This window comes from Poecilia formosa, unplaced genomic scaffold (assembly GCF_000485575.1).
Source record: "Poecilia formosa unplaced genomic scaffold, Poecilia_formosa-5.1.2 Scaffold115, whole genome shotgun sequence".
Classification (NCBI taxonomy): domain Eukaryota; kingdom Metazoa; phylum Chordata; class Actinopteri; order Cyprinodontiformes; family Poeciliidae; genus Poecilia; species Poecilia formosa.
The window spans coordinates 1,124,375-1,138,526 of NW_006800054.1; the positions used below are offsets into that span (position 1 = coordinate 1,124,375).

The following is a 14,152-nucleotide window of genomic DNA, read 5'->3' on the forward strand; positions in this document are numbered from 1 at the left end:
CTTATCATGTGAACATACATATTCAATTATGACTTTAATGTAATTTCTTATTTAATGGAAACACCACTTTTTTTTTTACATTAGCAGAATGTACTAGATGTTCTGCTTTGCTGGAAAGATATTTATGAAAATATTCTTTGCATTCTGTCATTATATGTAAATTCTTTATTTCTACAAAAAAAATGCAGCAAGTTAAATCTTTCACTCCACTTCCTATTGACTGGGCCAGGTGCTCAGTGACTACTGAGATAAGGAAAAAGTATATATATACATTGCTCCTCAATCATGGAGATAGCTTTGGAATCAATTGGATTTTAACAAATTTCTCTCACTGTGCAAAAGGATCTGTATGATAAGGTTTTGATGATTATTTTATTTATTTGACAAGACTTTTGAACATGCCATTGAGATTTTTAGTTTTGCTAACATGTCTGGTGATCTTTTCTGCTTTATAATGTGTATAATATTGACTGTACGTGTGATTTATTTAACTTATACAGTTTGTGTCAGTAGATGAGCAAACATGAGATTCAAAATTCCAGTGATTGAATTAAGCATAAATTGAATACAAGACAACTTAACATTATCTACTTCAACTCGGCATTGTAAAACAAAACTTTTTTTTGTTGTTGTTGTTGTAAGTTTAACTATTGTAATTCTCTATAAAAAACCAGCAGGGTGCAGGCATGAGCTTTCTCTAAAAAAAAGAAGAAAAAAAATACATATCTAAATGATGTTTCTGAGATTGATCTTAATTGTGAACTCCACACACTCCGTTAATTCACCTCATGGTAAGCGCTGAGAAATCTCAGCAGCGGGAGTCTAATCTCCGCCAGCAGCCACAGGAATGAGCGGAATTTTCTCCATCACAAAACTCCCTCAGATTAGGAAATCTGACGCTTACAGCGCTGTTTTCTGCGCGGACACGAGGAAAGGTGGGTGTACACACTAGTTGTACTGTGTGGCTTTACTGTGCCTCAGCTCAGATGAGCTCACACAGCCGATGCGCACATCGTAGGATCCTACCAATGTGAGAAGGCGTAAGGACACCGAGCGGCAGCCTGGTAGTCAGTGGGAAGTGTGTAAGCTTTTGTGCAAAGGCTGTCGACTTTCCGCAGCACAAAGTAAATAGAAAGAAGCGCAAATGGTCTTGTGTTCATTTATTTCACGTTGGAGAGACTCGGTGGATTTGTAGGCTTTCTGTCTGAATGGAAATCCACTCTTTTCATCGCAGACGGGACTGGACTTCAGACTCAGCGGCTGATAGGAAGAAGCCTGTACTTTGAACACTCTGCTTTCTTCTTTCGCCCTTCTTCTTAAAAAACAAAAAATGCCAGGATTCCGTTTATCGCACACTGTCCACTTCAAGCCGGGCTGTTCATCTGGAAGGGCGCCAGACCTTCAGTCTCTCAAATATGCAAGTTCAGTCCAATAAATTGTGTCATTGTCTGTCAGCACTGGAATAAGAAATCAATACTCAAGAAAAGAGACGCGATATTCCTCCGGAATTTTAACGACCCTTTTCCTCCTCCACCCCCTCCTCAGCCATCCTGATAAATATGCGCTTTGGTTGGATTAGGGTGGTCTGGTCCAGCCTGGCGCTTTTTTAGCTGGAGCAGCGCTGATGGGGACTGATTTTTACTGTTGATTTTGTCCATGCAAGACTCGGGGTGGAAACATGTCTGGCCACTTCTTTGAGAGGATCGCTGCTATCAGAGATGGCATTTTGGTCCAGCACTTCGGTTTTCACCTCTAAAGTGCCCCGGAAAATCTTATTCATGTTCACCCTCTCCCTTTCCGTCACCTACTTGTTCTACAGCTTGATGAGCTGCTACAACTCGCTGCAGTTCCCGCTGCAGGAGAACTATGTGTTTCAGGGCAGGCTGGTGACGGAGGATACAACTTTTGTGACACTGAGGGAGAAACTTTACTCGGCTTCGCCAGGCTTCACGGAATTCACGCAGGCTGAGAGAACAACCGCGGCTCCGACGGTAGTAGGGGAGCACGATGAGGCCGAACAAAGGACAGTGGAGTGGATTAGGACGCAGGCATCTCCAACTAAATCTGCGGCGGCGTTTCGCCCCACCGCGCCGGAGAGGGAGCGCCAGGAGATCAGCACCACGGACAGCGAACTCAGGGTGAACTGCACCTCGGATTACGGGGAGAAGAAACTTCCCCAAGCCATTATAATCGGGGTGAAGAAAGGGGGTACCCGAGCCCTGCTGGAGGCGCTCAGGGTGCACCCGGACGTGAGAGCCGTTGGGAATGAGCCACACTTCTTTGACAGGAACTACGAGAAGGGACTGGACTGGTACAGGTGAGCTCTCAAATCAAACCTTTTATGGGGACTCGAACAATGCCTTGCAGATTTAATTAAAATCACCACAAATGAGATTTGTGAATCGTATTTTTTTATTTATTTTTTTGGCTCCTGGCTTATGATTGATGGTGACAATTACCTTTTGTTTGATTCACAAATTAGTTTCCAATATCTGGCTTAAACTTAGTGCGCAGTGTCAGCTGCATTTCTTGCATCAAAAGGAGAATAATGACTTTTGCAGACCCTAATATCAGTTTAATGTAACATCCATTGTAAAGATTAACACATTATTTGGTGACTTCTCTCTTAAATTATAAAACATTTATTTTATAATAGTGAATAAACTTTTCTCCAAAATCCTGTTTTTGCTATAATAATTTGTTTTGCCTCATCAGAAGTCCAAATAGGATTCAGATTTTAAACTCAATTTTTCCCAAAGTGTCAGTTACAGGACTAGTTTTTAGTACATAATTTTAAAATAATGTACACAAGACTAGTTTTCAGCTCAGGACCTTTACCAATTTCTAAAACAAGATAGAGGTTTTAAGTGCCAGTGGAGACACACTAGATTTATCACTTTAAAGTCCCTCATTCTGTTCCATGAATAAAATTTCTACATTTATACTCTCTTAGATATTGTAATAAATGTCTATGGTTTTTTTCAGATGTCTTAATGTTGACACCAATAATATTTGAGCTATTCTAGGGTGTTTGTGACAAAATGTTGTCATATATCTGTTTTCCTTTTGATTTTTTTTTTTTATTTATTTAACTACTTTTATATTGATATATCCATCCATGGAATATTCACAAAGTAAATGACTAAACACTTTTATAACACACACATTCCAAGCTTGTTGACTAAATGTTTGGAAATAGTTCTCAAATAGTTTTGAACTGTTGACAACACATTCACTTTGACTCCAGGTTTGTTAGCTGTACATTTCTGATGCATTCATAGGGTGAAGGGGGGAAAAAATCAATTTGAGGCCTCATTCGTGGTTAGTTGGCCATGACTCATTTAGGTGTTGTTCTCACAAGTTTTTTTTTACCATACACCCATCTTCAAATGGAGTCAATGAGCTGATGAGAACGATGCTGACTCTAAGTCCCTTCTGCTCCTTTGTAGAACTTGGTTTGTTATGTTTGGGTTGTGGAACATCTGCTTGCATCCTGCTGCATAGACACGGGAACTCTTGGCTGCTCATTTAGCCTGTGCTAATGCAAGCTGTTTCATTATGCTTACGGTGAAAGGCTCATTAGACGAGAGGACGACATGCTTACATAAATAATAACAAATGCGCTTGTTGCTTTTTGGGTCCCTGAGCTTCCAAACTTTGTGAAGAAGGATTCATTTCACTTTCAACTTTGTCGGTTTTAGGACATCCACCAAAGGATTTAACTCTCAGAGAAGGAAAAAAAAAGCAAAAAAACATTCCTCCATAAAAAAGAGGATGCACTGAAGAAATCAAGATTTATTTTCTCATTTCAGCTGCCAAGGAGCATAGTTAAATGGTTAAAAAGTAGAAAGCCACTTTTCTTTTTCATCGATAAAGAAATTAATTTGACTAAAGCATGCCTCGAATGATGCATTACGTGACATCTTTCTCCTCAGCTGGTAATGCTCTGGCTAATGTGCACTTAATGGAAGTGAAATTATGATCACTTACAGATGTTTGAAACATCAGTGTAGTCAAATGAGACCAGTGATCTCATAAAGTGCGATTCATAAATTTAGGACTGTCTAAGTAACACCTGCTCCACATCTTGATGGAGATGATACATAAACTACAGGGAATATGACCCTAACACTTCATCTATAGCTGTTTTTAATGTGTGTGTGCGCATGTGTGTGTGTATTTTTTTTTAACCCAAAATCCTAACCTTGTTTGGCACAGTTTCTTAATCTCATTACACAGTCCTACACATATCCAGTTTTAGTCATCTCAAGAGAGAACTGGTATTAATGGACTATATTTATTTATTTAATTATGTTTATTTTATTTTTGGAATAATTTAATTTAAATGGTGGTATAAAGCAAACAAAAAAAAAAAGGAAAACATAAGACGTAACTACACAATTAACTTTAAATAAAAAAAAAGAATATTTCAAATTCTAACCTAATGCTTTGAAGTGTTTCATCATTAGAGACAAAACATGTGAACAATTTTCAGAAGAAATACGACAACTTTTAAACCTGAAAGCCTTTAGAATTGCTATTGTTTTCTACATCCAGTGTCTGAATAAGCTACCTGTTAGGGATACCTTGAAAAAATTTGTGTCCGGTTAAGTGCTGCATCACACCAGTTCTTAGCAGCACATTGCAGGCAGAATATTGTTTCCAGACGTGCCTATATTTCTTGTACTTACAGTTCTATCTCCAAATATTAAAATAAAATAATAAAAAAAGACAATATTCATTTGTCAAATTAGCATTATCTGAAAAAAACAACCTTTAAAGTATTTTTTTTTCTTTTTGTAGAGAACAAAAAAATGCACTGTTTTGAAAAATTAAGGATTGCAAAACTGACAATCATTTTTGCCACATTTATTGTACAATTCCTTTTTTGCCAGTTATTGTCTTCTATAGAAATTTATAGTTAAAGCACATAGGGAGAAGGATCTTTGACAATTCCTTTGCACCATCTAAATCTAGATTGTAAGTTCATTCATTGGTTCACTGAAAGTTTTCTGAGAGAGACTAACATATTTCTATTACAATGTCCTGGTATTTCAGAAACATGTCAAGATGACATTTATTCAAACGAGGTAAAATGTGCATATAGAAAGGAAACAAGCTACAAGCATCACAGGTCCTCCTCAGAGTGTTACTTGGCATACCATCTGTTCATCTGTTCTTTTAGAAAAAAAAATCCCTAACACATGCAGACATGCAACATGCATACCTGGCATAATAGGAAACAGTGTGAAAGTGACTTTAGTTTCATCCAGCCAGAGCACACAGTTTCAGTTCAAGTCCCAGTATCATTTAGAGAACTCTGCATTTTTGCATATCTGATGGTAGGATAAAGAACCTTTTTTTTTCTGGCATGGCATTAAAAAAAATATTTAGAAGGAGGTTTGACTTCTTTACTATCCTCCTCAGTATGTGTGGCAGGATAAAGGTGGGTCCTTGTCATGCCCAGTGGCCAAGGGCAAAAAGAAATGGGCTCCTGTGTCTTATTCTATTTAGACCTCAGGAAAAGAGGAAGTCATGGATTACTAACCGGAAGTTTCCCAACAAATCATCTTAAAAACAGGTCATGAATACCTTTTATAAAATACTTAAAATAAGGTATTCTGTTTTTTTCCAGGCACATAGTGCCATTTTACAGCAAAATCAAGTAACTATGTTATCTTCACTTGTTTTAGGTGTACATATCAAACATGACTTAAAGGAAATTTGAAGGAAATTTGTCATGGCATCACAGCCATATCTGATGCCTTAAAATTGGGCTCCGTCTCTTTAAGAACCTCGTATCCATGCTGACTCTCCCCCTTCAACGCACCATAATGACAACGCTTTTCCATGGTGTCCATTGATGCAGTTTTCAAAGAGGACTGGACTGAAAAGTAGTTAGTATAATGATCTCAGCAGCCACACAGATTTCACCAGGTGTTTGCTGATTTTTGCAACCACTATTCTGGTTGAGTTCTGTGGTCGAGGGGGGGGGGAGCAGGAGCTCGGCTGGTGCCTGTAGCTCCAAGGCTGAGCCATGAGTAAATAGGCAGAGCATTGTACGAGCAAACTCTAAGACATCCCCGGGTGGCTGCCACAAGAGATTAAAAATTTATTTTAAGATATTTCTCACTGAGATTACTCAGTGATTTTATATATATATATATCTATATATATATATATAAACATGAACTTACATGTTCATAAAAAAAGGCACAGATCCACAGATTTCTAGTAAAATATTCAAAACTCCAAGTCTGCATCAGGTACCACAGACAGAGTCCGGTGCTTGTTTTATTTTTTTTTATTTATTTATTTTTTTCTCTTTTGTTCTCTTGAACAGCTTATCTACCATTTTTAAGCAGTGCCATCATCACCACACACACTGGACTTCCAATAGCGCTTCAACACGTCTATCTTTATTTCACAGTAAAGAGAATGAGTCATCACAGCAAGTATTTTATCTCTTCCCTTTGTTTTTGCCTCAAACTGGTACATATGCTCGCTCACTTTTCAGTCGAAAATTCCTGATGCGTGATCATCAATACAGCCATTTTTATCATATCACTGATTCTCAAGTCTTTGCTGTTTATGCTTTAGTGGAAAGATAATGTAGGTCGTAAATTGCAGAACGCCATCGATTATCAGTCATACATGAAGATGCGTGCCCACCGAGGGTGAATAGTCACAGCAGGAAGTTACTCTGTGTAGACATGTTTAATGAGGATGCAATGCATTAGACATGTTGACTGGTATTTTCACTTTAGGTAAATGTCAAACAACGGTGTTTACTGAAATGTTAACTAACAGAATGGATACCAGAGTGAGAATTATTTATTTAATAAAAAAAAAACATTAATTAAATATAGCACATATTTATTCAGTTGATATGGTCACCACCATTTTTCCAGTATGTTAAGAATAACATGCTGTCGAGAACTGACAGAGGCTGTCCACTTCAGAGGAAAGCAAAGTGACCATGATCAAACAATACAACAGGGGACTTCTCGTCATCCAAGATTATCTTCTGCATATCATCAATGTCTGACAGCAACAGTCTGGAACATGTTATGAGGCTGTTCACAAGGTGTAAGAATGTTTTTGTTTTTGTTTGCTCGGAAATGTACTTTTTAATTATTGGTAACTATGGCTGAAAATTGTAAGCAGTTCCCAGTATATAACTTTTCTTTTTTTTTTAATTGTATTATGTGTCACAAGTTAAATTGACAACTAACTAACAAATCTGACTATGTTAATGCAAATGCAGAAATTTGAAAAAGCTTAAAATACGTTCAGTCAAAATTCCACTTTAGAATGAAGCATCTGTTACAGGTTGTTTTCCATTGGCCTTGTGGCGTCTTTATGAGGCTCCGTCTGTGCACTGTGCAAATCAAGCAATCAACAATTTAACCAATGGATGCTGGCGAGATGGACACAGACCTCTGAAAGCGGATTCTGCAAAAGGAAAGTTGAAAAAACAACTGCCCTCACATTTCCTTTTGACTATCTTCATGTATGAATAAATTATTTAGCAATTCTTAACCTGCTCCTTAGAAAAACTGGGAAAAAAGTGGTAAGTTAATGTACACTCATAACATTTATCAGTATAAAGCTTTACGGAATATAAAAATCAATATATGTGCTGGACTTCATCAAATAACCGGTGCTATGAGGGGTTTGACACGTAAAGGTAACAGCAGCCTGGAGCAATTGTAACACCCTTAGACAGGACTATAGATCCTGAATTATAAACCTGCAGAAGAAAAGAAAAATGTGAGCTTTAACAGAATAAACGTGGTCTAAAATAAAAAGTTATTTGAGGTTTTATAAGGTTTTGTTGAAATGTGACTTGCCACAAAAGGCAAAATGAAAAAAAAAGAAAAAAAATCAAAAAGAGATTTGTACACCGCACAGAATTCTAACTTCATCTAAATAACAATAAAATGTTGAGAGCTTACGAGAAAATCACTAGTGCCTCAGAGGTTAAAATGTGCTCACTTTAGGGAATCAAATTTCTCCAGTGGAAAAACATTTAAACACGAGATAAATCAGCTCCCTGCAAAGCGGAGCCAGAGTCTTACTGAGGTTTGCAAGCTCTAATATCTCTATGTTATTAAAATGACACTTTAACCCCTTTGCAATAAAAGCCAAAAGGATGTTCCCATAAATCTTTTGCAAGAGATCTTCCTACCCTTTCACTGCTGCATCCCTGAGCTCAGACAGCAGCCAGCAGTCGTGCTAAACCCAGAGGAATTTAGTTAACGCAGACTCCAGTTTAATTTCAGCCAATTCCATTCAACAGACTACTATATGTTTTTATTTTTGTTGCCAGTTTTCCAGTCATCTTTTATTCATGATTAAAGATGGCCTTTGTAAATAGATGTCACAGTGTTGCCATTTCCAAGGATTTCTTTTTTGCTTTGTATGAGTTGCAGTGTTCTGTAATCAATAGATCATTTACAACTAAAACTTTTGGCTCAGGCAAGGTTGTTCAGTATGGTTTATTCATTCCACATGTACCTTATCATCGAGATGGAAAATTTCTTTGCACACAGCAAAAATATGTTTAAAAGCGAACGCCGATTCGTGGTAAACATCGGCGTATTAAGGTGAAATAAGCAGATGTGGATTGTCGAAGAAAACGTTGTGAAGAATTGGGTTTAGTGTGTCGTCATTCTTTGGTCATGAGGAAGGACTTAGTGACAGGAGGAGTTTAATGGAGATGGGAATCCATGGGCAAGCCCAGCAGCAGAAAGTCCAAATCCAACATTTATCCCTTGTTTAGCCCTTCTTTACCCCTCTTGGTTCGCTTCATGGGGGCAGCTTAGCTCCTGACTCCTTCCACCTGATTGGGAGCCCAGGACTCCACTCACTAAGAAGATGAGACGGAGTAAGGTGGGCCAGATCCCCAAGCAGGCAGGATGCCATCCTCTCCAGCTGGGCCTATGAGCCGCAGCAGTGCCTTCCTGTCCCACAGCTCCCCGACGTGGCAGAATCTGCCGACGCCTGATAAGACGGCGCCAAGACTCACAAGGACGCACCTCTCAGTGCTCTGATGCCGATGTTGCAGTTGTGGAATTAAACTTTTTAATTAGCAGAACACCCCTGAACTGTCAGGAGAGTGGACCACATCACTCTGGTTTTCCACGTCGCCCACCCCCCTTCCCCACTTGATCCAACTAACAAACACCACAGAGCTGAGAGATTTAAGCTACAACAGAAGCAATCGTTCTTATTTCCTGTTTGCCAGTCTGTTTAAACTCGGCACAGCTCAGAAAGATAACACATTATTTCAAGCCACCAGTAGGCCAGACGGTATATCTGCTCCTTGCACACACAAACGCACGCACGCACGCACGCACGCACGCACACACACACACACACACACCAATTTCTAAAATAATACATCAGACAGCCACTCTGCCACTATATCGTCTTTTCCTCCTTGTTAGATCAATATTATGATGAAGTCATGTACTTCAAGTTAGAATTGACTTCTCGTGGTGAAAGGGCACTGACTGGTGATTGTCAAACATTCAGCTGATTGCAAAGTGTAGAAGAGTACCAATGAGTGCTTCTGCAATCTAAAAGGTAAAAGTGGCAACTCTCATATACAATTCTGTGAAGTAATTGCTCATTTACAGATGTCTGCAGTTTTAGTTGTTTTGTGTCAGATGACCAAAAAATGTATAGAAGGAAAAAAAAAACAAGTCCAAGTAAATACACAGTTTTCAAATAATGATTAACTTTAAGGCAATAATGCTACTCAAACCTATGTGATCGTATATATAAATGTAATTGCTCCCTAAATCTGATAGCAGGATTTTCTAATTTTTGTGGCAAAAACTGCCATCAAGCATCTGAGACAATTTACAGTGCGCCTTTTACAGGATTTTGTGCAGGACTTTTCTTTTCACAGATGTTTTAATTCAGCCACAATTGAGGATTTTGAGTAAGAACACCACGTTTAAGATAATTCCACAACATCTCAATCAGATTTAAGTCCAGACTTTAACCTGGACAAACCAAAAACTAACCAGCTGTATAACCTGACAAGCTCTGTCTTGCGGTCTAAAGCTAATGAACGCAGATCAGAATTTAAGGTCCCAGCAATTACGGTCATCAAGACTTTAAAACACCAAAACCACCCCAGGCCATGTCACCACCACCACCACCACCACCATGTATGATGGATCTTTTTTGATATGCTGTGTTGGTTTTGTGCTAGATGTAACAGAACCCACACCATCCCAGAAGCTTTTTTTAATACTTTGTGTCTTTTTTGGTCAGCAGTACTTGTTGCTGTAGAACTCCCATTGTTTTCAAGTATCCTACTTATTGTTGGATCATAAAAAGTTTATTAGGTGTTCAAAAATGTTCAAATCCAGCTGTCTGCTGAGACACATTTAATGATATTATTCATGTGTTTATTATTATTATTATTATTATTTCAAAAGGTATTTTAGTTTAGCTTCTCAAATAATTTCTCAATTTGATGTTTTGTCTTTTAAAGATCTATATAAATTTATGATCGGTCTACTTAGCTTTGGGGTGTATTTCTAATCATGTCTACATTGCTTTAAAAGATGCTAAAAGTATCATCACACCAATACTAAATGATGAAATTTAGTGTTAGATCTCAAGAAAGCACAGTTATTTAAAAACAAACATTTTCTTGATACCACAAGATAAAACTAATGTGTTTATGAGGACAGTACAGTTAGTGCATGAATGATCTCAATACAATATCAATAAAATCCGCAACAGAAGGAGCTGTGGTCTTTGAGCTTCACATGAAACACGTGGAATATTAAAATCCCTTTAATGGCACACTATGTGGTGGTGGAAGTGGTATGTTAAGCATTAACGGAAAGCGGAGTTAATTCTTTCAAGGAAAGGAAAAAAAGAACATTTCACACTAAAACATGTGCAACGAAGGTGCAAATACGTGTGATTTTTCTGTTCAGTATGAGGTGAAACCTACACATTTTATTAGGTTCAAGCTCAATCTGTTTTACACAGAACCATTTCAAACAGTTCACAAGGTTTCCATCTGATCTGCAGGAAATATTACAATTTGATAGGGATAGTTTCATGTCGGGCAGGCTACAGAGTTACATTTCCATTCTGAAGGCTTTTATTTTTACCACTGATTCATTGTTGCTAAATTAAAGCACCCTTGCTTCCAGAGAAGTTTGATCTTTTTTTTTCTTTTTCCCAGAGATCAATGGGAGAAGTAATAACACACCATAGTATTTGCATATGAAGAAAAAAAACCCTCTGGAGAAGTTAATGGGCAGAGTCAATTTCATCCTGCCTTTGAAATCTATTTATTTGCTCCTCCTTCTCTCTTATACATTTGTCTTTTTCTCTTAGCCTGCTGTAGCTCCACTCCAATCCTTCAAGTAAAAGTCTATTTTACTTATGGCAAGAATTTAATTCACCATTTTCCTCTTTTCCGGTGCTTTGAAATAGCCGTGAGTAATGGTTTTCCATCAAGTCTCATATCCATGTTTTCGTGTCCATCAACATCGTGGGATCAAATTCTTCAGCTGCCTTTTCCTCTAACACTCCTGGGTTGGTGGGAAGGTCTCACGCTTGTGTTTCTTCTGCCCACGACACGGACAGACTTTCTGAAATACAATGACACTGCTTCATCTGTTAAATTATTTATTTTAGCCCCAAAATAAAGTATTAGCTGAAGTCATTTTATGCTCAAAGGGATTCATTTCTCCCAAAAGATTATTTGCATGCGGCGGAATTGGAGTGTTCTGCTTCCAGTCTGGAGAAACAATGACTCTGCTCGGCAGAATGCTGGTTTACAGACGTCTTTAAATCTCTGCAAATAAGGCTACCTTGGGACAAATGCGCATGTCAATCATACTTGTCAGGATTCCAATTTCCCTTCCACATCTCCTGGAGCACTTGTGCTGCCTGTGCTCCTTATTGGCTGGGAGGGATCTGGTCTCATGACACAAGCTGATGCATTTGCTCAGTCAAAGGGAAAACCCTGACAGGAATGGTCATGGAGCCAAGATGCAGGGGCCTCTGGGAGTATGTTTCAAATGTGTTTCCACGAGCTGATAGGTGCTTCTGTACTATGTTATGCTGAAAGATGGTGGAAAGAAAATGTTTGCCTCTCCCTCTGGAACAGGGAGCATTAGCACGTGAGTATGACCATTACGTACTAAATATATCCACCAAAATGCTGAATGAGGATCTTTGTTTTCATCAAGAAAAGAAAAGAAGAAGGAAAAAAAAACTTTTACGAGTTTCGAAAGAAATGAACATAAATGTGTGGTCTTTACCACTACACATTTAATTTCTTTTAACTGCTATAATTCACACACACACACAAAAAAAAAACCTGACAGACTTAATTCAATTATAGCTGTGTGATGTGTTGAGACTCTAGAGGTGTGAGCTAATTCCTCTGTTTACACCCCTGAGTCACTGTCACAAACAAATACAAACACATTCACTGGCTTCCAGGATGTTGTCTGCTCGCCTGTCCCACCATCTTTGAAGTTTTTTCATCGCTTTATGTTGTTTACTCATTTATGTTCTTTCTCCCAAATCACCATGTGGCGCTCTGTATAATTTTAGCACAGCGTGAAACATTGTATGAGCTGTGTGTTAGACGCGTGAACACCACTTCTAACATGCAGCTGAGAGATGCCGTGGTGATGGGTTAACTTTGAACTGGGAATCTTCACAGCGCAATCCCGATTCTGCAGCTCTGCATATTGCTGACATCTCTGCCACGGACACTCAAAGCATTTGGTAACTTGGAAGTCATTAACACAAGCTGTGGCATTTGCCAAACTCCCCTGAGACTTTGGATTAAGCCACTGAAATGCAAAAGGATGCTTTTAGGGATTATGCTAATTGCTAATTGCTGTATCAGGATGTGATTGTTTTTCCTGGGTAATTTGGATTATTGGCATTAGAGATTCAGAAGAAAGTTGACGTGTTCTGCCTCTCTAATAACGTTGTTACCTGCTCTCAACCATGAAGCCAACTCTTCCCTTGTGGGGGCTTTCACATCAGTGAAATATTGTCTGCGAGCTTGTGCGGGCACAGTTGACAACACAATCACACACAATGAAGTGAACAAAGAAATATGCTGCAGACAAATTGAAAACACTTTTAGTTTAAATTAGTGCTCATGTAACAGCATTAGTCCTGCCCTGGGGTTACTGTGAAGAATTTATTTCTGGCCTCCTCTGGCTCTTCTCATAGTCAATATTCATCAAATGAGTTCTGCACATTTTTTTTTTATTCTAAAAACTAAAATGTTAGAATCACAACATTGCATGTATAATCACTTTCAAAAAATGCTAAAAGCTTCGTGTCTGTGACCAACAGAGGGCCTTCTTCAACCTTGTCACCCAGCAACTGCACCTTTTAGAAATCAATTATTTTCTAGAGTGAGGCAACCTGTCGCAGCAGTGTTTTCATTCCACTTGAATTTGTCTTAATGCAAAGTGAATACTATTGTCAGAAATTATTTCATTTTTAATCTTCCTAAGAACAGCTTTACTCTTTGAAAAGTTTTGATGAAGATTAGTAATATCTATTTTTGTCTGATATGCCTTTTATTTATTTATTTATTTTTTTTTTTGCCTCTATCATTGGACAAATATATTTAACTGCAAGTCTTCCACCAGACTGTTTTACTATTATAAAAAACATTTGTCAAAAAAAAAATTAACAAATAATTCCAAAGTTTGAAGTTGCAGACCAAGATTGATCACCACACTGATACAAATCTGTGTAATAATTTAAAATCTTTTGCAAGCACGTACAAAAATTTGCATTAGTATAGAAAATGTGCATTTTTTTTAAAAGTAATCACTGGGCAGATGTTGATTTTGAACTTTCAGCACATTGTTTCGACCATTCTTGTGCAGCTTATAGGGCAGCATCTGAAAATTGCACCACTCTTGAGGTGCTTTATTTGGTAGCAAAAAAACCTGAATGGCTCCAACTTTATCTGCTGGCCTTACCGCTGTGAAATATGTAATATACACACAAGAGACAGTTTGGAATATTTTAATTAAAGGCCAATTATATGGCCTTAAGGATTTTATGGAAGAGCATCAATTTGGATCCATTGGTGAGAAATTAAATTTAATGTCATGAGATCAAG

General features: G+C 38.1%; 1 protein-coding gene across 1 annotated transcript in view; it reads left to right on the forward strand.

Annotated features, from left to right (window-relative positions):
* Positions 1–800: 800 nt before the first annotated feature.
* hs3st4 (heparan sulfate (glucosamine) 3-O-sulfotransferase 4) overlaps positions 801–14,152 on the forward strand; it is a 78,264-nt gene continuing 64,912 nt past the window's right edge. The window contains exon 1 of the mRNA XM_007560472.2: positions 801–2,317. Coding sequence (XP_007560534.1) covers positions 1,719–2,317 — 599 coding nt within the window. The 5' untranslated portion in view covers positions 801–1,718. The remainder of the gene's footprint in view (positions 2,318–14,152) is intronic.